Source organism: Vipera berus (assembly GCF_964194415.1).
Source record: "Vipera berus genome assembly, chromosome: 10".
Classification (NCBI taxonomy): domain Eukaryota; kingdom Metazoa; phylum Chordata; class Lepidosauria; order Squamata; family Viperidae; genus Vipera; species Vipera berus.
In genome coordinates this window covers 15,972,973-15,997,449 of record NC_138213.1, presented here as the reverse complement: position 1 = coordinate 15,997,449, position 24,477 = coordinate 15,972,973, and the positions used below count along the sequence as shown (strand labels likewise).

The window sequence follows — 24,477 nt, the reverse complement described above, 5'->3', positions numbered from 1 at the left end:
TTGTTTCCAGCCTTTTATTCCTGGGAGGGGAAAAACAAGGATAGCATGGAAACATCCCCACTTATCTTAAACTTTGTAGAAAACCCAAAGTTTGGGACTTTGGTCACCATTTTTCCTTCCTTCATATTTGATTTCTCTCCCCCCCCCACAGGGCTTCCTAAATGCCAAACATGATAAACGTATCGCTTTTGGGAGACAAGACAAAGGGTGACCTTTAGAGAAATATGCAAGAATCTAGGCTAAGAGGCCAAAGCATTCTTTAAGCTCTGGGAAACAAGATAATAGCATAAAAGCAGTTGAGGGAAAGGTCTTCCTGGTTTGTTATTGTAATCCGACTCAATAAAGTGTTCTTCTGGTTTTCCTCTGGAGTTGATTTTCTGGTTTGGTCTACCTGGTTGGTCTGACACTGACTTAGACTTGGGTCTTCCACTGTTGTACAATACATTGGGCTAAAAGTTTTCTCCAACAATTTTGGATTGGTTTCTGCCAAGGGCTGTGAATATTATTGCAATACAGGCTGTGCATGGACAAGAGTTCATATTTTCTCAGTTTTTTGTTATTTTTTATCTGTTTATTTAATTTGGAATAGTGTCCAGTAGAATTTTCATGAGAAGTATAGAATAGGAATAGGAATAGGAATAGGAATAGGAATAGGAATAGGGAATAGGGAATAGGGAATAGGGAATAGAATAGAATAGAATAGAATAGAATAGAATAGAATAGAATAGAATAGAATAGAATAGAATAGAATAGAATAGAATAGAATAGAATAGAATAGAATAGAATAGAATAGAATAGAATAGAATAGAATAGAATAATGGAACTGCCTGTTGAGGACTGCCTGTAGTATGGTAATAAAGAATTGTGTCAGATTAATTGCTGATTTGTATTATCCTCTCTTTCTTTTTGTAGTAGTAAATCAGAAGCAGTGGACAACGAAACGGTCATACGTGCCCGAGGGCTTCCTTGGCAGTCTTCGGACCAAGACATAGCTCGCTTTTTCAAAGGCCTTAATATTGCCAAGTAAGAAAGTTGCCGATGGAGATTCTCAATCATCCAGGTCATGATTGTCCCAAAGGTGTTATTTTTCCAAAAGGCAACTGGACTTTCTTGGTGTTTTCTTTGAAAACATTTCACTTCTGATCCAAGAAGAATTAAAGAAGCTTCTTGGATGAGAACTAAAATGTTTTGAAAGGAAACACCCAAACACTTTGGGACAAGTAAGAAGATTGGGTTAATGCTGTCTGTTTCTAGCTGGATATCAAGGACCATTTTACTCTTCTGTTGCTACAAGTCCTTGTGTCTTCTGCCTTGGTGATCTTAGATGTAGAGAATTCAGGGCGAGAGTTTCGTATGTAAAATTTGGGGACCCTCACAAATCAGTGTGGACAACAAACCTCTGAAAAACATGAAAAGTTGCTGGGTGATGTCTTTATCTAGAACCATTGATGTCAAGACAAGAATGTTGTTATGTTCAGCTTTCTGCAGTCAAGACAGACAAGGCAATAGCTGCTGTTTCTTCCAAAATCTGGAAGGAACAAGCTCTTTTAGATTAGGTATAATCGCATACCAACAGAACTAACTGACTCTGCATTCAGCCCACAAATTCTGTCTTGGGGCTGATTTCCAACTGCTGATAAGGTCATTGTGGTTTAACAATCTGGCTTAAGTTTTGTACTGTCTCAGTACTTTGCCACCCCCACATTTTTATAATCTGATGTCCTGAAGATTTCAACATTTCAAGTTGTTTTTGGTTAATTCTAATTAAGCCAACGCAAAGCTGTGATCTTGTTCATCAGTTTCATTATGATTGCTTTTTATAGGCTTCTGGAAGTTCCAATTCTTTGTCCTGTCCCCCCACCCCCCACCCCCTGGTACCCCCTCACAATGGTTTAAACACACTAAAAGAGCCATTTTTAGCTTTTACATAGTTGGAGAAGGACTATTTCCTCACAAAATACTTGAAATGGACATCTAGAGCTGAGAGAATTTCACTACAATTTAAACCCTATCTTCCTAACTCACATTCATTGCCTCCTCTTTGAATGAGATGGAAGTAATTTTAATTTGCAACCTCACAGCTCTTCCTAGTGATTTGAGAGCGCATCCCATTGATTATTAATATAAGAGGTACAATTTTATTAGTTTTATTGCACCGTTATTGTGTGTGGCTTTGGAGCAGGATTGAAATCTTACCATCCAAGACCCAGTTGCCTCAATAAGCTTATCCAGATCTTTAAAAATGACGCCACTTTGGAAGAAAGCTGGACATGGTCTAGTTCATTCTCTCTGGGGGTGTCCTTGCTTCTTCTTTCTTTTAGAGGTGGTGTGGCCTTGTGCCTCAATGCTCAAGGAAGGCGAAATGGAGAGGCATTGGTGCGGTTTGTCAGCTCTGAACAGAGAGACCTGGCTCTGGAGAGGCACAAGCATCACATGGGAAGCCGATACATTGAGGTAGTTTACTTAGCTGTGATTGATTAATTATAACTAAATAATTCAATGTGATATATTGGGTGTGTGCAAAGAAGATGTAACAGTCATTGACTTGTTTCCTATTTATTGAAATACTTTACATGGCTGTCCATCTCACTACCATCTTTCTGGACAGCTGACAATGAATGAAGACTGAAATTATAATTAAAAAAAAATCAATGTCTTATATGCCAGGAGGCCAAATAAATCATTCCAGCTTATGATCAATAATAATCACAAAGCAAAAAGAGAAACCAACTAAGAGAGCTTCCCTATCATACCTGACCAATAGCATGAAGGATCAACCTAGACTTTATCATGACTAATTGGATAAGGGCCATCCAAATCTCCAACTACCTTCCCTTTGTATACTGGTTCTACTGCCAATAAGATCGCATTGAAGGGATATGGAGTGTGACCATCCTGTCAATTACTGGTGGGTCAAAGAGAAACATTCAGAGTGATCCTACAAATAATTTGGCCCTTGGCCATACAGGGCTTTATTATGATAGCTATAATCTTAAACCACACTTGGGAACGTGATGTAAGCTAATTCCTCTTCTTGAGCAGTGGTGTTATATGAATGTTTTATAGATGAATTAAATATACATTTACATGAGTACTTCTAAATCTACAATATAAATGTTCTCAAGATCTCCTGATGTTCCATTTTCCTTATGGAGCACTGATCTGGTAGTTCCAGGTGGTTTCACACACCACTTTTGGAAAGCTAGATTGGTGTGGTCTAGAGGAGAAGTATCCCAAGGTCTTCCCAAATATTATGTCCTAATAAATCTAGATTTATAAAGGGTATCTTGTGTAATTTTAAAGACAAATGTGTATATTATGCTAATGTAACTCATCCATCATCTTGATATCTATCACAACTATTGTCTTTGCCTTATTTTGTTTCAGGTTTACAAAGCCATGGGAGAGGAATTCCTGAAAATTGCTGGTGGTGAGACCTTTAGAATAAAACCTATTAAGCCTGTGATCCAAACTGTATTGCGAGAAGATCTTTTTAAGCGGCTATAAGAAATAATATAAAAGCCGACATACCAAAATTCCTTTTTGGTTCCTCAACATGGACATCACCAGGTTTCGGCTGGGGGATGGTATACAAGTATCTTATTGTTAGCTAAATAGTTGGGAATTGATTGAACAGATTCAGAGATGGAGAAAGTTGTTCCAAATAGACCAGAGCCAGGAGACCAAGTGTTTGATAATGGCTTTGTTGGCGTGACTTAATGAACTAGCCAACTATACTTTAGCTTACCATGCTGTGCAAACTCAGATTAATGATTAGCGATTAGTTTCAGAACCAGAAACTAATCACTAATCATTCATCTGAGTTTGCACAGCATGGTAAGCTAAAGTATAGTTGGCTAGTTCATTAAGACATGCCAACAAAACCATTGACTCAATTTTGTAAGCTAACCACAGACAGGTGTATTGTTTATTTATTAGATTATATCTCGTCTTTCATTTGTACGACCCATCGTAGTACATGTTTTGTTCTCTTCTTCTAATATCCTTAGAATAACAACCCTGGAGATGGGTTGGGCGGGGAGGATTGGCTCAAAGTCACCCAATCAGCTTCTGTGCCTCAGGGAGGACTAGAATTCACAGCCACCCATCTCCTCATCCAGCACCTTCACCATTATACCAAAACCTAGAACTAGAAAGAATTCTCAATTTCCAATTTAAATTTGCAATGTTTTCTTCCTCGGGGTTAAGTATAGGACATAAGCTTAATGGTCATCTCTTCTGCGTAGGCACCTCCAATGAAGTTGCCCAGTTCCTCTCCAAGGAGAACCAGGTTATCATCCGGATGCGGGGCCTCCCTTTCACCGCAACGCCCGAGGATGTGCTGGGCTTCTTGGGCCCCGAGTGTCCCGTCACTGGCGGCAAGGAGGGCCTCCTCTTTGTCAAGTATCCAGATGGCCGGCCAACTGGAGATGCCTTTGTGTTATTTGCTTGTGAAGATTATGCGCAGAATGCTCTTAAGAAACACAAGGAGATCCTGGGCAAACGCTACATCGAACTCTTCAGAAGCACAGCAGCTGAAGTCCAGCAGGTTGTAGTAGATGCTGAATTCTGGGCCTTTGGGTCTCTTTCACCTTTCTTCATTGGGTCTCCCTAGGGCAGGGGTGTCCAAACTTGGCCCTTTTAGGACTTGTGGACTTCAACTCCCAGAATTCCTCAGTCAGCGTGCCTGGCTGAGGAATTCTGGGAGTTGAAGTCCACAAGTCCTAAAAGGGCCAAGTTTGGACACCCCTGCTAGGGCTAAGAGTCACAGGCAACTGGTGCAGAGATCCAGGAGGAATGAGAGTTGTTTAATCCTAGGATAGGACATAAAACAACCTTTGGAAGTTATCCACTGATGTTCAGGGCGATGAAATGAGTTGGATGATTTTTCTTAACTTCTCCAGAGGAGAAGTCAGCCCCAGTAGGAAAACCAAACCATGAAATCAGCTCCACAGGAAGACTTAACACTCCTTTTAATTGAGATTAGCTCTAATAAGAGAATCTGGCATGTCTGATTATGTTGTACCTCCTACTGCTACCATTTATAATTCAGTGACAGGAAGACGTCTGTCTGAGCCACTTCTGAACGTTATCTCATAGTTCCAGAGTTAAAAGATGTTCCAGCCCTTTTGCCTTGCTAACAGTTCCTATGTATTTTCAGCAAGGTCATCTTCCCTACTCTCCAGAGGGGAAAATTCTGCCCCAGTTTATCAAGGGCAAAAGCTCTTCCCCTTCACACCACCAGGAGGAATTCCTCACGATGTCTTCACTTAAGCCACGAAGCATAGTTTCCAAGCCAGAATAGCTAAAGGCATTCATTGCAGTAGTCCATACACACAGTATCGTGCCTTAGCGTGATAACCTGACCCTACTGTTTTGTTAGGATTCTTTCTGTTCACGCTTTTTTGCAAAGCGCTTCAAGCAGAGGTGGTGACATCATTTGATTTCATCGTTCTGATTCCAAATAGGGAATATAATCAACACAGAGAGGGCCAATCAAGGATCCCCCATTCACAGAGATAGCAAATTAGTCTTCTCGGAAGAGGAGAGAAGGCTGAATTCCAGAGAAGGCAGTCATCTACACCTTTTCCAACAAAATTGCAAGCAAGGATCCCTTGGCACCACCTTAAAGCCTGGTTGGTTTCCTTGTGGCAACCGCCTTCCAGGCAGACTGGGGGAAGGTTGACCAGGCGGTCTGTAATCAACTTTAGGACAATAGTGTCTCAGACAGCTGGCTGGTCTCCAGTTACTTCTCTCTGATGGTTGTCTGTTGGGCAAAGCCAAGAGGGACTTACTAGAAATATTCCCAGTGAGATTTGAAAAGCCAGGAGTTTGTTTGTGTGCGTGCATGTGTGTGTGTGTGTGTGTGTGTGTGTGTGTGTCTGTGTCTGTGTCTGTGTCTGTGTGTGTGTGTGTATGCTTGTTCGTCTTGTTTATTAAATTTATATCCTGCCCACCTTGCGAGCTGGGGTGGTTTCCACGTACAGTTTCTGCAAATTGCAGGGTTTCCTGCCATTTTAATATGGGGAAGAGATGACAGACTTAGGGTGAGCACAGTAATAAGCTTAGCAGCTACAAAACAAAAGAGTGCACACACAGAGACACACACATAATCAACCAGGGCCCGTCTGAGTGACGAAACCCCACAGAATGCTGAAGTCCTCAACCTCCAAAAGGACAATGCAAACTGATGCAAGCCTCACTTCATATTAATCCAGAAATAAAAGTGCTTTGATGTGAGATAGGAACCACGTTTGGGGGGATTGCTGGGATAGGGGGCGAAGAGAAGAGGAAGGAGGTCCTGATTTTTTTCATAGCTTCAGCTTGCATTGTTCTGGCAAAACCCCTCCACCGCCCACCCCCCCAAAAAAGCTATCTTTTGCACTGGATACAAGGACGGGTGATGCAAATGGGGGCAAGAGGAGAAATCTTCCAGAAAACAATTGAATGGTGCAATTCCTTCCTGCCCCTGTCTTAATGATCCATCTGTGAAAAGTAGCTCAGGGTCCAGCCTGTATTGCCCAGCATCTAAGAAGGAATTCTGCACCAGGAAACACTATTTAAAGTTCTTCCCTCTCCCCTCTGGGTTACGAATTAAACGTAGGCCAGACGGTTAGCCCATCTGGAAGTGTACTGCTAAGGAAAGCTGATCTGCTGGCTTCTTCAGCAATTAAAACAGTTACTGAACCAGCTCAGCTTAATGCAACAAGATCAGAAGCAGCCTTTTCACCTTGCGTGTGCTGCAGTTTTTAAGCCAGGTGTCTGGATTAGCCATTGCTGTCATCTGTTTCGGCTGGACCAGTTTATCCTAGTTGCCTGAACTGAGGTCACTCAACTATGAGCGGTTTAGTAACCTATTGATACAGGGAGCCCTCAGCTATTCATTTAATGACTGAAATTACGACCACACTGGAAAAGTGATTTGTGATCATTTTTCACATGACTGTTCCAGCATCCCTGTCATCACATGATCAAAATTTGGATGCTTGGCAACTGGCATGTATTTACGACGGTTGCAGTGTCCCAGGTCATGTGATCCCCTTTTGCAGCCTGATGAGCAAAGCCAATGGGGAAGCCAGATTCAGATTTAGAATAGAATAGAGCTGGAAGGGACCTTGGAGGTCTTCTAGTCCAGCCCTCTGCTCAAGCAGGAAAACCTATGCCATCTCAGACAGGTGATTGTCCAGTCTCTTCTTAAAAACCTCCAGTGATGGGGCGCCCACGATTTCTGGTTGGAAGCTGTTCCACTGATTAATTGTCCTCATTGTCAGGAAGTTTCTCCTTAATTCCAGGTTGCTTCTCTCCTTGGTCAGTTTCCAACCATTGTTTCTCGTCCTTCCCTCTGATGCTCTGGTGAACAACCAGGCCCCCTCTGCCTCGTGGCAGTCCCTCAGATTCACTGAACAACTGTGTCAATCACTTATCAATTGTGATGATTCCCTTATCGACCGTGGCAAGAAAGGTCATAAAATGGGGCAACGCTGACTTAAGAACTGCCTTAGCTTAACAATGGGGTTCAGTTGTGGTCATAGGCTGAGGACAGCCCTCGTCCACCTCCAAAGAGCTCTTCTGTTCTCATTCTTGGTGAACGTTCTCCTTCCTCCAGGTTCTCAACCGATACATGTCGGCCCCCCTGATTGCTACTCTTCCTGCCCCCATCGTCCCGGTCATCCCTCCTCCTTACACCATCGCTGCTGGCAGCGTGCGAGACTGTGTCCGCCTCCGTGGCCTGCCTTACACAGCTGGGATAGACGACATTCTGGAGTTCATGGGCGACGCAACTGGGGACATCAAACCGCATGGAGTTCACATGGTCCTCAACCAGCAAGTATGAACATGTTCCATGTCCTCAAACTTTGGGAGCCGTTGGCTTCAAACAGGTGCTTAGAACCTGGGATGGGGTATCGCACAGAGGGGCTGTCCTAGGGATAGACTAAAAAAAAGGTAAAGGTAAAGGTTCCCCCGCACATGCGTGCTAGTCGTTTCCGACTCTAGGGGCCGGTGCTCATCTCCGTTTCAAAGCCGAAGAGCCAGCGCTTGTCCGAGGACATCTCCGTGGTCATGTGGCTGGCATGATTAGACGCCAAAGGCGCACGGAACGCTGTTACCTTCCCACCGTAGTGGTCCCTATTTTTCTACTTGCATTTTTACGTGTTTTCGAACTGCTTTACCTTTTAGGGATAGACTACAGCGCCCATAAACCAGAAGGTGGTCATGATGGCATTTTCTGCCATCCCGTGAGCCTCAGCTTCCTTTTGTCCTTTTTCTGGACAGCTGGGTCCATTTTTTTAAGGAAGGGATCCATAATTGCTTCTCTCCTCCCAAAAAAATGTGTTGGTGAAGTTTATGAGATCTTCGAGGTTTTTTGAAATGATCAGCGCTAGTTTATCCCAAAGGCACTTTCCCAAAGGCAAATGCAAGTAGATAAATAGGTACCACTTCGATGGGAAGGTAAGCACGTTTCATCTGCCTCAGCATATAATCATGCTGGCCATGTGACCACGGAAGTGTCTTTCAGACAATGTTGGCCCCTTCGACTAAGAAACAGAGATGAGCACCAGCCATTAGAGTCGGACACGACTGCGTAGAACTGCTTTCCCTTGACATTAACACAATCTTGCAAATCTGAAAGTACGGTTTTCTCTCATCTTCTGAGGGTCCCTTCTGAGGGTCCCTCTCGCTCCACTCAGTGTCCGCTGTGGGCTTTGCTGTCTCTTATCTGACCGTGCACTTCTTCGCTCTGTCTCTCGAGGTCTTTCTCACATCCCCCCCCACACACACACACACACACCAGCAGCATGGGCTACAGGCTGGAGATAATTAGGGTGGCAGGCCATCTCTTTGAAAAAGTGATCGAGCCAGTCTGGAATGCTGAATGTAGGTTTGTTGCTCTCTGCTTCGCAAGTTACTACTAGCCAATATTTTTCTTTCTTTCCTTCTTTCCAGGGCCGGCCCTCTGGTGATGCCTTTATCCAAATGAAATCTTCTGACCGAGCCTTTTTGGTAGCCCAGAAGTGTCACAAGAAAATGATGAAGGACCGTTATGTGGAAGTCTTCCAATGTTCAGGAGAGGAGATGAATTTTGTCTTAATGGGTGGCACTTTAAACCGTAGTGGCTTGTCTCCGCCCCCTTGTAAGTTACCATGTAAGTCTCCAGTCCTTCGCGTGCTGTGTGCTGCTCCGGGTTGACACGCTGGTAGGTGCTGTGGGGCAGCAGAATCTGGCCCATTTCTTTTGGGGTCCACCCCTTCCCCCCCCGATCAGGAATCAGATTTCTGGGGAGGGCAGGGGACCGCAAGCTGAGCGAAAATGAGATATGATTGGCTTTTCTCAAAGCTGTTCACAGTACGGAGGTGCCAATGTGGGCAATCAGTTCCAACACTGCTTTTCAAACAGGGATTGATTTTGCTTCCAGTTGGCTTGTGGTGTGTTGCTAGAATCACAGTGTTGCTTTCTTTTGGAGTGGAGGGGGGGGAAAAGATATTAAACTGACCAAAAAACAACAACGGAGGTTATCAGTGGCAATAGTAACGATGTTGACATTGAAGGAACAGAAAAAGAAAAGAAAAAAAGTGACCTGGAAAATTATATCATATGCAGGTCTGTTCTGAAAGTTTAGACTAAATTGCTCGCAAGCCACGGGTTTCCGCCAAACAGACCTACAAAAACCTGGTTTATCAGTGGTATTAACCATTCAGGGCTGCAAAGCAAGTATGATTTTATCTTTCCTTTGTGATTGAATCATTTTTTTGGCCATCCACTATGAATGAGAGGTCTGGACATTCACGGTGTTTTCATAAACTCTAAATAACAGGATCAGAGTTAAGATTATACACATTTTTCACACACCCAGTGAGAAGCCTAAAATCCTCTTAACAGTCTAATAGATTTTATACCTTCAAAAACGGCTTATTAGTTGAAAAATCTGCTATTTAAGGAAAAAGAGGGGAAATGTAAGGTCATTTAAAACCAAAGGGGAAAGATATATTTTATTAGTTTTTGGGTTTTTTTTGAAAATAAAATACAAGGGCACGATTCTCCTTATGGGTGAGATGGAGCGGCATATAAATTTTAAGAAATAAAATTTATATATTTATTTATATATAAATAAAGAGCCTTGGTGGAGCAGTGGGCTAATGCCTCCTTAAGTAACACCAGCTGCCTGCAATTAGTGCAGGTTCGAGTCCCCCCAGGCTCAAGGTTGACTCAGCCTTCCATCCTTCCGAGGTAGGTAAAATGAGGACCCAGATTGTTGGGGGCAATTAAGCTGACTTTGTAATAATGCCGCTTGGGGTGTGTGTGAAAGCCCTAATAAACAGGCATATACATAGAATGAAGGCTACTGCTAAGCTTGTAAGCCGCCTTGAGTCTTCGGAGAAGGGCGGGATATAAATGGAATTAAAATAAAACAAATAAATAAATAAATAAAACATGACAGGTAGTTCTGGACTTACAACCATTTGTTTAGCAACCATTTGAAGTTACAAGGGCACTGGGGGGAAAAATGACTTACAACCAATCCGTGCACTTATGAACATCACGGTCACAGGATCAAAATTTGGGCTCTTTGCACCCGACAAGTATTTAACACGGTTGATTGTTCTGGGGAACATGTGTTCGCCATGTGTGACATTCCCAGCTGACTTCCAAAAAGCAGTGTGGGAAAGCCAGATTTATTTAACTTCCATGCGATTCGCTTAACAATTGCAGTGATTTGCCTAACGGTCATTGCAAAAAGAGGTTGCAAAATAAGCCACAACTCATTTAACAACTGTTTTGCTTAGCAGTGGAAATTCTGGTGCCAATTTCTGGTAGTGAGATGAGGACTAGCTGTATAAGAACATGCTTAGCCAGGTTCCTGCAATGTGTTAAAAATTGCAATTCCCCAAGTTTGTCTTTCGTCCTCCTCATTTCTTCCCTCTAAGAATCAAGAGGGTCTCTTTTTTGGGCTGCAGTTTTGCTAGTGCTATAAACTGATCAGTTTTAAATCCACTATAAATAAATGTCAGCTTTTGCCAACTTTCAGTAGCTGGGTTTGGAAGCCTTTCTGCTTTGTACTGCCCTGAGATTGATGTTATTTTAACCAAGGGAAGACTTTAATCTACAGAGGCTGCAGATTGTTATTGAAGACCGAGGATCTCTCGGGACAAATCAAGAAGGAACCATGAAATCTGTTGGGTTTACGTAGCCTTGTAAACAGTGTTTCTGGTTGCGTTGAGCATCAAAGAATGACAATTTGTGATTTGGCTTTTGCGATGGAAAGAGGAAAGGGAAAGGGGAAGGGAAGGGAAGGAAAGAAGGAGAGGAGAGGAGAAAAGGAGAGAATAAGAGAAGGGATGGAGAAGGGAACAAAAGGAAAGGAGAAGGAAAGGAAAATGAAGGAGAGGAGAGGAGAGGAGAGGAGGAGAGGAGAGGAGAGGGGAGGGGAGAGGAGAGGAGAGGAGAGAAGGAGAGAATAAGAGAAGGGATGGAGAACGGAACAAAAGGAAAGGAGAAGGAAAGGAAAATGAAGGGAAGGGAAGGGAAGGGAAGGGAAGGGAAGGAAAGGGAAGGGAAGGGAAGGGAAGGAGAGAATAAGAGAAGGGATGGAGAAGGGAAGGGATGGAGAAGGGAACAAAAGGAAAGGAGAAGGAAAGGAAAATAAAGAAGGAAAGGAAAGGAAAGGAAAGGAAAGACATGGGAGGGAGAGAGCGGGGAAGGAAGGAAGACCGTTTTGTCCACCTAAATCTTGTTTTAAAGTTTCCTTTGCTGAAAGCTCAGAGTAACATTTACACTACAGGAATCGTTTTGCAGCTTTCTGAGATAGAGGAGATTATACTCCTCTGTTTGGAAATTGGCACAGTGGGGACCTTCGGATCCTCGCCTTGCCATTCCAGCAAGACACTTTTGAGCCCAGAAGCCGAACACTGGGGACCACTAAAAGGATTACTCAGAATAGACAAAGTGGGCCAGTGCGCTTTGTGGGAACTGTTGCTTCTCTCCTCTGGCTGACAGGTGTCCCCGAATCGATTTGTTCATCCATTTCCTTCCGAGTCAACATCAGCTGCCCAGCAGAGCCTCTGTGGCTGACTTGCTCCCTGTCTGCTTTATCGTCCCTCTCCAGGCCTGTCTCCTCCCGCCTACGCTGCTTTTCAAACGGCCGCCACCGCCGTGATCCCAGCAGAAGCTGCGATATACCCGTCGCAAGCCCTCTTGCCTCCAACCAGGACTCAACAAGCTTCAGCTGCGGCTGCGGCCGCAGCGGCCGCGGCCGCTGTCACCCCAACTGTCACCTACTACCCGGCTCAGGCAGCTCAACTTTATATGAACTACACAGCTTACTACCCCAGGTACTGTGGAAGGCTGACGCATATTGGTCTGAGCCAGTAGTTACGCTTTGGGACCGCCCCCCCCACTCCCCTCCCAAACTTGAGCAAAAATCTTGCAACTCATTTAGATCACTGAGAGTTTCAATCGTCATTTGGGGTTTGTTTGTTTGTTTGTTTTTAACGTTTCTAGTCCTCACTATTTGAAATGCATTTTTAAGATGCTTAATGTTTAAAGATCTCGAGGGATGAGGAGAACTGACGTTGTTGATCAAGGGCCAGACAGGATGAAGTTTTACCTCTGAAGAACGTGAGGCCCTCGATCAAGGACAAAATGCTGTATAAATCTGAAGCTGGGTCCTCAGTTTCCTGGATTATTAACAGAATAACAGAGTTGGAAGGGACCTTGGGGCGGGGGTGGGGGTGGGGGGGAGGTCCTCTAGGCCAGGGGTAGGCCACCTTGGCTCTTTGATGACTCGTGGACTTCAACTCCCAGAATTCCTAAGCCAGCCATGCTGAGGGGAAAGGGAGAAGTTTCCAAGCTGAGCCAGGCTGGCTCAGGAATTCTGGGAGTTGAAGTCCACGAGTCAACAAAGAGCCAAGGTTGCCTACCCCTGATCTAGTCCAACCCCTTGCTCAAGAAGGAGAGCTTATATGATTTCTGACAAGTAGTTGTCCAGTGTCTTCTTAAAAGCCTCCAGTAATGGAGCACTTGTTCTCTGCTTGAAATCCAGCTAGTTTTTGGTCATTTTGACTAGTTTTTGGTTTTTTTTCTGCGCCTCCGATCTCCTGGCAAATGTTGAAGCCCACCCTTCTGTATAACAGCCAACATGGCCAATGTGCAGGAGTTTGAATCCTCTTCCTTGCTTTATCTTTGGATCTGGGCAGGTAACAAACTTGTCAATAAATGCAAAAGCTAATCAAGATTGTCTGAGGATCTGGAGCTGGGATAAGCTTCAGCCTCAGGCTTGTTTGGGGGATACTTACGTGTCCTCAGCGGTCACCCTGCCCCAGTTCCAGCCCTTCCCAATCTTTTCTTCCACCCCCAAGACTGTTGGGCAGAGAAGGGATCTTCAGCTGCGTCTCTTCGCAAGGTTCTGTGACTGCCTTCCACAGCTGGTGCACGGTGGAGGAAAAGCTGAGTTGGGTTTAGGGAGTTTGCAGGCCACTGCTGCACGTTTGTCCTTGCGTTCTCCAAAGTCACTTTTCCACCTTCAAATCCAAGCTGCAACATAGCCCTGGGACATAATTTATTTTCACACGTTCCTATTTTGTCCTTCAAAGGGCAGAAAGTATGCTGAGAGGGCTTGCTGCAAGTTTAAGAAGGGAACTAGTGCTTTCAGTGTCATGAAAAGGTATTTTAAAAAAAAAACAATAAGCAGAGGTACAAAATTAGTACAGGCATGCCAAAGAAAATATCCAAGGTCTGTTTAGAAGCAAATGCTGGAACGCCATGTATGTGAGGTCATCATTGGAACGGTGAGCCCAACTCACCCCAGCCAGATGCCCTCAGATTATGTTGGCTGCAGTTCCCAAACTTAGTAAGCATCTTAGCTTTGTCTGCTTGTGGGGCTCACCAGAGTAGAATCAATTAATCACAAAAGGATTTTGTGGGAAGTTCTCAAATTCCACTGGGCCTGTGGATTTTGGGACACCCAGAATTCTCCAGGCCACTTGGAGTTAATTTTAATTTTAATTTAATTTAATTTTAATTTAATTTTAATTCCATTTATATCCCGCCCTTCTCCGAAGACTCAGGGCGGCTTACAAGCTTAGCAGTAGCCTGAGTTCACTGAGTTCACTGAGAATTCTGGGAGTTGAGGTCCACCCATCTGGTGGCACCCATGTTGGAAAAGTGGACATATATGTTTCACTGGAAGATAGTAGTAATGGGTGTGAACTAATTGTTGCATTGTTTTTTCACTCTTGGTGGCAACTTTTAAGATGTGTGGACTTCAGGTCTCAGAACGTGCTGGCTGGTATTATTGGAAGTACTGGGCTGGTCTAATCTAACTGGAGCAGCTTTAGAGGAGGATTTTGATGGCCAAGTTGGAGCAATGGATTTGCAATGACTTCTACAGTTCAACTTGCTCGGTTTTCTTTGCAAGCAAACGGCTGTTGGAATCATCTGTTCAGTTCCCGTGGATTTAGAAGAGGGCTTATCAATCTTGGCAACTTTGAGATGTGCGGACCTTAACACCCAGCATTCCTCAGCCAGCGCTGGCTGGGGAATTCTGGGAGTTGAAACCCACACATCTTAAAGTTGACCCTTTAAGGTTAAGAGACATTGTGGAAGAGACTCAGTTCCCAAGTCTTCTGATCCAAGTGACGTACCAATATGTGGGAAACAGCCATTCGGTCACCATGTTCTGTTCCTCTTTCTTCAGCCCTCCAGTGTCTCCAACCACCGTTGGCTACATCACAGCTCCACAAGCCGCTGTTGCGGCCGCTGCCTCAGCTTCCCACACTCCAATGCTCCCTCAGGCAGGCGCTCTTGTCCGGATGCAAGGATTGCCCTACAATACAGGAATGAAGGAAATTCTCAGCTTCTTCCAAGGGTATCAGGTTAGTGCCAAGTCTTTGGTCTTGCTTCCCCTTTTCCTTGTAAGAAAGTCTGTCCGGGCAAGATGGCGTTTCCCAAATCTCATTCTTGAGAGAAGTTCAGAGGGTGCCGGGGCCTTTCTAAGAATTTCCAACATGAGAAAACGAAGACCTAATGTTAAATATTCGATGCGGCGGGTGTTTAAATGTACAGGTAGTCCTCGACTTACAATCACTTGTTTAGCGACCGTTCAAAATTAAAATAACACTGAGAAAAGTGGCTTATGACCATTTTTCACACTTACAACTGTGGCAGAATCTCCAGGGTCACGTGATCGGAATTCAGACACTTGATTCATATTTATGACGGTCACAGTGTCCCGCGGTCACGTGATCCCCTTTTGTGACCTCCTGACAAACAAAGTCAATGGGGAAGCCAGATTCGCTTAACAACCGCAATTACTAACTTGACAACTGCAGTGATTCACTTAACAACTATAGCAAGGAAGGTCATAAAAGAGGGCAAAATCCAACTGTCTCACTTAGCGACAAATTTCAGGTTCAGTCGTGGTCATAAGTCAAGGACTATCTGTATCACCGAGTTAACAGGACCCACGAAACTTTTGTTTTTAGTGAAAGGGTGATAGGGCGAGGTGTCTGTTGTTGAAGAATGACTGTTGAATTAGAGACTATGCCGTTGGTGTGATGTTGTCATCACCCGTTGGTGTGATGTTGTCATCACCCGTTGGTGTGATGTTATCATCACCCAGGTGACAGAGATTGGGTTTGGGCCTCGTTTGACACCACTTTTGCAATGACTTTATTGCCCAAATGATGCCTTTTGTCCATTTCCATCCCTTCAATTGCCAGGGACGTTTCATCCCCTTAATGCAAAGTCTGTCCCAACAAGATCTGGCAGAATAAGGTTTCACTCTACAATATATATGAACTCGGGTGTAGTCCAATAAAGTGGTATAATAAGCAAAGAAGGCGACCTTTTCTTTTAAAAAATCACTGTTTTTTAAGGTTCTGAGTCATTTTATCTTCAAAATGACCTTTAAAACTCTGGTTTTTGATTCTTGACAGTTCACTTTTTTCTCTTGGGGATACAATATGCATTTGTGTCCTTGCCTCTAACTAATTCTTGTTACAGTAGCAGTTTAACAGAGTTGGGAGGGACCTTGAAGGTCTTCTAGTCCAACCCCCTGCCCAAGCAGGAGACCCTATACCACTCCAGACAAATGGCTGGCCAATCTCTTTTTTTAAAAATCAGTGCAAAGAAGGCAAGTTAAAGTACCTCGAAAAGCCCACTTTGCACACTGGGTCACTCAAACAACCTGCGGGGGACCCCCCACCACCACCACAAAGAAAAGCTTTCAACTTTGTCCTGCAAGGCCTTAAATCCTAACCTGATACATCCTATACTATTTCAGATTGCATCCTATCCTGGTCTAGGCTGGAGAGAGAGAATCTCCAGTGAAGCCAGGGGATTGGGGGCTGATCATATTTTTTTTATTTTTTTAATTCCATTTATATCCCGCCCTTCTCCGAAGACTCAGGGCGGCTTACAAGCTTAGCAGTAGCCTTCATTCTATGTATATGCCTGCTTATTAGGGCTTTCACACACACCCCAAGCGGCATTATTACAAAGTCAGCTTAATTGCCCCCAACAATCTGGGTCCTCATTTTACCTACCTCGGAAGGATGGAAGGCTGAGTCAACCTTGAGCCTGGTGGGATGCGAACCTGCACTAATTGCAGGCAGCTGGTGTTACTTAAGGAGGCATTAGCCCACTGCTCCACTAAGGCTCATAATTGATGGAGCTGTGGGGTCCCTGGTGCCCTCTGAACTCGGTTGTTTCCTTGCAGACATTTCCTGACTCAACTACTGGCAGGTAACACAATCAGTGCCAGAAAGGGATGGGTTTTGCTCGCTGTTTATAGACAAGTGTCTTGCCCTGCCAATATTGGGGGGGGGGGTTTATCATCCAAGACCACTCCCACCAACACTGAAAGGGCAAATCACTTGTACATAAATAGAGAGCAAACCCTATTCCCTTCTGGCACTGATTATGTTACCTAGCTGGGTCAGAAAATGTCTGTAAACCCCCCCCCCCAAGCTCAGACAACCCCAGGGACTCACAGTTCAACCATGAGCTGACAAATATGATCTTCATTTGCTGGAGCAGCAGAGAAAGTAATGGCGGCTATTTCACTTTCCTGCTGTTGCTTTATTCCTAGACCTACTTCCTTCTCTGCCTTCCTTACACACATACACACACACACACACACACACACACACACCTCTATCCACTCATGGCTGCTAAATATGCCCCGTCCTTATTGGACTCGATGAGTGGGTTAAAGGTTTTTTCAAGCAATAGTTTTACAAAGTTTGGGACTCTTTCCTAAGTTTTCAATAACCCTCGTTTTGGTTACAGAATGGTCCGTGTTGAGATTGAGCCCACCACTTGTGCATCACACACACACACACACACACACGCATACACACGTGTGCGTGTTTGCGTGCGTGCGTTTGTGTTCAGCAAATATGACAGTCACGCATGGAAAGGGGACTTACCCTACTGGACAAAGACTAACTCCTTGCATTACTTTGGGACTTGACTTGGTGAAATGTATCTTGGCCTCTGCTTCGTCTCCCCCCTCCTCTGAACTAGGACAAAACTACGCAGGAGTTTTGGAGATTGCTTTCTCCTCTTGGCAACCTTTAAATGTATCAGGGCTGCAACTCCAGTTTTTCCCACAGGAATTCTGGGAAATGCAGCCTCAGCACCTCTGGAGGCTGACAGAAAAGTCACGTTCCCCTGACAGCCTTTCCTCTTGAGAGTCGTTTATGTCCTACTTGGAGGTGCCCCCTGGTGGCACGCACTGGTGTTTACTGGCGAGGCATCTTTGCTCATGGCAAGAAACAGCTCTTACTATCCAAAAGGGTTTTAAGGTGCCTTCAAACATCTCTCTGCCTGTTCCAAATTGAGGTTGCAACCTGGTCTTGTGGTGGGTTTTCCCTGCGTGAAAAAACAGTACGAGAATCGACCTTAGAGACCTTAAAAACATAGCTACCTTGACCAATAGGTAACGCTGTCCCTCTCATAACACTAGCACTTAGTCTTATATACCACTTCAGAGTGCTTTACAGCCCTCTCTAAGCGGTTTACAAAGTCAGCATATCGCCACCCCCCCCCCCAACAATCTGGGTCCTCATTTTACCGACCTCGGAAGGATGGAAGGCTGAGTCAACCTTGAGCCATTGAGAATCGAACTGCCAAACTGCTGGCAGTCAGCAGAAATAGCCTGCAGTACTACATTCTAACCACTGTGCCATCAGGACTCATAACCTTGTCGGTGGTGGCTACTAGTGGAAATGGAGGTAGTTGAGAGCCAGTAGGGTATAGTGGTGAAGGTGTTGGATTGTGCACCATGGATGGACACTGGTCCAGTCTCTCCCTCTCAGTCCCATAGCTAGAATGGTTCAGTATGGAAGCTTCTTGAGGGATTTTGTATCAGCCCCTATATTGGTATGTGAGAATGACCATGGTAGACAGCAGGGATGGCAATTCCCTGCTCTTGGGAAAAGTTGAAACAGGTGCTGGAGAAGGGACATAGCTGCAACATGTTGCTGTACACTTGCCCTAAATCCCTTCCTTTGTGTTTTAGTCATTCTGCTCTCGGATCTAAAGTCCTTGTTCCTCATTTAATGGGTGGGGAAGCCCTGCTCCATTTTGCATTGCTTTTGAACAAGTTTTCGGTGGCTGATATTGCTGAGCGAGTGAGGAGGGAGAAGAAACAGGACTTTGGTTGGGGGTTCAACTGAGGGAGGGGAAGAGCCGGGGACGTGGCTGTGGCCGGTGATGATTACCCTCTGTGTGGATTAGAGCATTGCTTGTGTGCAGAGCTAGTTGAGGTAACCAGCCAAGGAAACTCTCTCAAAACAAACACGTTCTTCTGACCCCTTGTTGTTGTACCTCATTATCTGGATGGGCGTCAAGAAGGCAACAAACCAAGAACGACGTCAACAAAGGCAACTGTGTGAGTGGTGAGGTGATCTCAGTCATCTGCCCCATGCAGTGGATCCCATTGTCCTATGGGTTGTGTTGAAGAAGCTGCTAGACTGGGTCCGTGTGACTGACTCCTGTATGTCCATATCTCCTTTTCCTTGAAAATGGGTGGGGAGACTATGTTCATTCTAAGGTGTTTTTAATCTGTCTTTTTTCTTTTATCCCTAAATAGAAGGCAAATCTTGGTAGCACCTAATTTCCCTTCTCTCTCCTTTAGAGGTGTTCCTGGTTTCCCCCCCCCCTTTTCTATTCCTTATAGACAAAAGCAATATTTCTTTTACTCTCTCATCCTCCTTTCCTCCTCTTCTAACGCATGGTGAAATAAGGCTACCAGGATGTCGTCAAGCTAGATATTTTGTCTCCAGGGTAAGATTCCAGAGACTGGGAAATGCTTGAGAAGGTGCTCTCTTCTCAAAGGCTGCCTTACAGCTTTGATGTATTTATCGGACCATTATGGAAACAGAACCCTAGATTAAGGAGCCCTGGTTGAATCTAAGATTGGAATTCTTGTGTTCGTCATCATAAAATGCCTTGCCTCCGATGCAACAGGAAATCATGGTTTCTCAGTGAATGAGTTCTCCTGATTTCCTTCTCTGAAAGCATTTTGGATCCTGGCTTGTTCTTTTTCCACTTACCATCCAGCCGCAGTTCCAGATCTCCGCTTCTTCTGAAACATAAATTTGCCAGAAGCTTAGGCAATACTGATCCTGTGTTGTGTTTAGAGACCAAGGCAATCATCTCCAATCGGGACAAGCGAAAGAATGTGATAATATGAAGCTCGTTGTAGCTGGTTGCCTTTGCTTCCAGTTGTCTAAAGCCCCCCTGGGTTCTGAACTTTTATCACCATTCAGCAGGTGTGGGAGAACACGGGTGTGTGTGTGTGTTGATTTGGATGTAATGGCTGTGTGGTACTTTCCATTGGTTTTCCCATCTTTTTTTTTTGCTCTTCACACTTCTAGTTGCATATTCCCACGGCTTTTCTTAAGTCCTGGCTAAAGTCTAATGGATCAACCAACCACACCGAGATGAATCCGCTTGCTCCTATGAAGACATACCTTTTAACGAATGAGCTTTTTCACAGATTTTTCCTCCTCACCGCCCCACCCCCCCACCCCCAAAGTCAGGTCTAATCAATGGCCAACAGCTTGTTTTAATGCTTGCTGATTTCAGTGGCCAATTCTCTCTGGAAATTTTGAAAGCTTATCCCAGGGGCTTTCAAACATGGCCCTTTTATGACTTGTCCACGTAGGCACTTGGAGCTGAGCTCAGCTTGAAGGCTCTTGATTACCCCTCACTTCCTTTTGCTGATGGAAACTTTCAACCCACCCACCCCCTTTAAAGAAAAATGGCAAATGTTGATGGGGAGAAAGGTTCAAGACCCCTCCCCCCCCCCGTGTTCCTTCTCTTGCTGATCTTGTGTATCACACTTGTACTGTAGTATGCTCCTGACGACTACAATGGCCTCATTCAGCTGAACGACCAAGCAAGGAGCGTGTTACAAGCATCGAAAGACTGGGTTTGCTTGTAAGTGTTGTAACCACCAGAGAAGGTAAGCTTGGATTGGCCGAAGCGGAGCTCTTTGGTGGTGAATGGAAATGATTCTGCGGGGAGATGATTTTTTTTTTGTTCCCTTTTCCTTTTCTTTCAAAAAAAAAAGAAAAGAAAGAAAAATAAAACCCCAAACCAACCAATCACGTTTCATCCTCGCTTCCTAGCTCGTGATGGGATTTTGCTTGCTAACACTTCCTTGCTTGGGCACCTTGCATGGCTCCACTAACCCAACGGTGATGTTGATCGTCTCAATCTGTTTGTGCTTCGGGATGAACATTTAAGAAAAAGGGGTCTTCAAACCTGGGCCTTTTATGACTTTGTGGACTTCAACAAGCAGAATTCCTCAGCCAGCTTGTCCACAAGTGATAAAAGGGCCAAGTTTGAAGAGCCCTGATTTAGGAGAATGTTGGGAGGTTGGACTTTTTGAAGTTTGCGTGGCATTCTCATTCTGGGTTTTTGGGTTGTGTGTTTTTTTTTTAAAATGAGGGTTCCTTCCTGCAGCCGTCACCTACCAGTTTAGGAAGGATATTCTCTGACTAGTTAAGACTTGGGGGGGTTTATTCGGTTAGGTTTGGAATCTGCTTCATGTAGTCTAGCTGCTGACTAGTCAAGTGGGTGAGGTAGAAGTATTGGTGGCCCTCAGCTTCTTCAAAAGAATGAGCCAAGCATTTGGAGTCCGCTGCCTAAAACACACTGGGATGTTTCTGTAGAAAACTGACATCTTTAGACTAGTTCTTTGACGACTGTTAAAATTTCCACTAGTGTTCTGCCCATCAGACCCACAGCAACAGGTGCTCATGGTAGACACAATGCTAAACGTGTGGGGACGTGCATCAAATCCCCCCCCCTCATTTCCAAAGCAGCTATCATAAAGAGATGTTGTTTTTATTGCTCTTTTTTTATTCCAGGGTTAGCTCCATGGAACAGCCATGAGCAGTGTCCAACCTAGGAAATTAATCTTTTTTGGCTTGGGGAAGACCATGCTTGCATGCCTATCCTTGTGGGCTATTTGAAAGAAACAGGCCAGGCTACATTTAAGATATCTGAGCATCCGTATTTGCAGTTATTTATATAATAAATAAGGGACGCAGTGGCTCAGTGGGTTAGGACGCTGAGCTTGCCGATCAGAAGGTCGGCAGTTTGGCGGGTCGAATCCCGAGTGCCGCGTAGCAGAGTGAGCGCCTGTTACTCGTCCCAGCTTCTGCCAACCTAGCAGTTCGAAAGCACGTAAAAAAAAATGCAAGTAGAAAAATAGGGACTACTACGGTGGGAAGGTAACAGCGTTCCGTGCGCCTTTGGCGTCTAGTCATGCCGGCCACATGACCACGGAGACGTCCTCGGACAAGCGCTGGCTCTTCGGCTTTGAAACAGAGATGAGCACCGGCCCCTAGAGTCAGAAACGACTAGCACGCATGTGCGGGGGAACCTTTACCTTTACCTTTACCTTTACCTATATAATAAATGAACTTACCATGGTTTGTTTTCCTTATTGTATAGCACAGTGCTTCTCAATTTGGCAACTTTAAGAGGTGTGGACATAATTAATTCCCAGAATTCCCAAGCCAGAATCAAATTCCACACATCTTAAAGTAAACTAAGGTTGAAAAATATTGCTCTAGCTTGTCAAATTGATCTTGGAACATTCAGAGTCACGTAAGTATGGATTAAAGTGGTACTTTTCTTAAATAACTTCAGACTCAGCTCGCCTGCCAAAGTGGACAAGCCATCTTCACAATACAGGAACAGCGTTTAGCACATTTACCATGAAACCCAGGTTTGGGGGTTAGCTTTTGGTTCAGTGTCTTTCCACAAACTTAGGAAAAGGGTTTAATTTCTTAGGCAGATTAAATACAGGACGTGCAGGACTGCAGCCATTGTCTCATAGGATCCTCTCCGATATGCTGATTTCAGTTCTGGGGAGATTTCCATTGAGACCCCAAAGGGGCCTTTCTGCTTTTGCGTTTTGCTAAGTAACTGTGCCTTACAATTGACCTACTTCCCTGAAAATAATATTGCATTACAGATAATCCTCAACTTACGACAACAGTTAGGACCAGAATTTTCATTGCTAAGTGAGTTGCACCCAATTTTAATAACCTTTTTCTTTTGCCATGGTTGTAAGTGAATCATATAGTCACTAAGCAAATCCAGCTTCCCCATCTCTCGATTTTGCTTGTTGGAAGCCAGCTGGGAGGGTTATAAATGGCAATCACACACACACAAACACACACACACACACACACACACACACACACACACACGCTACAATCCTTGAGAATACATGGCAGTTGAGAAACGCCTGAATTTTGACCACGATTGTGGGGTGGCTGCGATGGTCATAAGTGCAAGGACCGGTCGCAAATCCCTTTTTTCAATGCTGTTGAAACAGTCAGTAAATCAATGGTCGTACGTAGAGGACTACCTGTATTTCCCCCAAATTGTTGGTTTAAATGGCAGAGGTTATCTTAAGTTTGCTGAGAGTATAACAATGAAAACTACCTTTTGGTCTAACATTTCTTTTTGGGCAGGATGGATTATACGAAATCAGCCTCTTTCCTTCCTAAATGTGATGCTTTTACTGTTGAATCTCTTCTACGCCCTTCTTAGTGTTTGCTATTTGGTGTGTGTGTGTGCGTGTGTGTGTGATTTAAAGTGTGTGACTAAAGATTACCAACTAGATCTCCCAGACAAGCAATTCTAGAAATTAAAGATCAGTATAGAAAGGAAGGCTATCAATGAAATTGAGAGTTCCTTGATGCTCTCTGAAGCTTAAGTTTTTTTTCTTGCAGACGTTTCATTACCCAACTAGGTAACATCATCAGTACCAGTGAGTTAGTGGGGTAATGAAACATCTGCAAGAAAATCCTGAGCTGCAAATATTCTTCTCCATCAGTATATGAAATTATGATCTGAAAGGGGCTGTCAGAGTTAACAGGGCTGGAAGTGGACAAACCCGTGGCTTGTCCAAGTCCGTTGGACTTGGGCATTTTATGGCCCCACCCCACATCCGACACTTTGGCAGTCCCTATCTGGCCTACTACATGAAGTCAGTTGGAAATCACATGTAAATAACTACATGCCATGCACGCAATAGAATTCAACTGCTTTATTTTTAAGTCAACTGCTATTCCCCCCCCCAATTTACGTAAGCGTGTGCATGCACGCCTACACACCTTCACAGCCCCGTTGGCTTGGCTGTCTGCAACAGTCCTATGTGGCCAGTTGGGAAAGTGAATTGCCCATGCCTGCTCTGGATTAAAGATCTGGCAGGTCAACCTGATAAGATTCCACCCTCAGGTATGGGATGCAGGAAGGTTTTTGCAGCTCTTCTCAGGACATCCATGTTAATCCAGAGAGGAGACCACCTATTTTCCAGGTTAACTTCAGCTCCGTCATGTTTAACAGGCTCTTAGTTCACACGGTGTCATCGGTCCCGAATAAGTGTCTGTCAACTTCTCAGCCTCCAGTGGGGAAGAGGGGCCGAGATGACACACACACACCCCTTGGCTCCGTCTCCTCCACCTGCGCCCGGCTGCCCTTTTGATCCTCTTCCCTCCGTTGTTGCAGCTCCATGCGGACTCCGTCCTTCCGCTTTTCAACTTCAGCGGTCAGCCTAGCGGAGAAGCTCTGGTTACTTTCCCCAGCCTGGACTCGGCCAAGAAAGCTGTGTCTGAGCGAAACGGAAGCCTCTTGGGGGGCCACTGTGTGGACCTCTGCCTTATCTAGACCTCCCCCCGCCCCCGCGGATCCAAGTGTGGGGAACAAGAACAAACCTCCTCTTTCCTCTTCAAAGCAGCCATGTCTTCCCTGCCCTTTTTCTCCTCCTGGCCGACAAGAGCCCCAAAACTCCCAAAGCAGATGAACCAGGGGAGAAGGAATGAGAAGCTGTTCCCTAAACGGCATGATCAATTGCTCAGATATTATCGAGAGAAACTCAGCTGAACTACTGAAAGGCTGTAGACTTTAGGCTGTTTTTTTGTTTGTTTGTTTTATATATAAAATACA

At 44.7% G+C, this 24,477-nt stretch overlaps 1 protein-coding gene across 1 annotated transcript in view; it reads left to right on the top strand.

The window, feature by feature from the left end:
- Positions 1-24,252, top strand: part of ESRP2 (epithelial splicing regulatory protein 2) — a 58,038-nt gene extending 33,786 nt beyond the window's left edge. Inside the window, exons 7-16 of the mRNA XM_081336052.1 lie at positions 913-1,023; positions 2,322-2,454; positions 3,388-3,430; positions 4,248-4,549; positions 7,607-7,828; positions 8,947-9,145; positions 12,104-12,329; positions 14,693-14,870; positions 20,360-20,470; positions 24,040-24,252. Of these exons, the coding sequence (XP_081192178.1) occupies positions 913-1,023; positions 2,322-2,454; positions 3,388-3,430; positions 4,248-4,549; positions 7,607-7,828; positions 8,947-9,145; positions 12,104-12,329; positions 14,693-14,870; positions 20,360-20,449 (1,504 nt within the window). The 3' untranslated portion in view covers positions 20,450-20,470; positions 24,040-24,252. The remainder of the gene's footprint in view (positions 1-912; positions 1,024-2,321; positions 2,455-3,387; positions 3,431-4,247; positions 4,550-7,606; positions 7,829-8,946; positions 9,146-12,103; positions 12,330-14,692; positions 14,871-20,359; positions 20,471-24,039) is intronic.
- Positions 24,253-24,477: the final 225 nt, after the last annotated feature.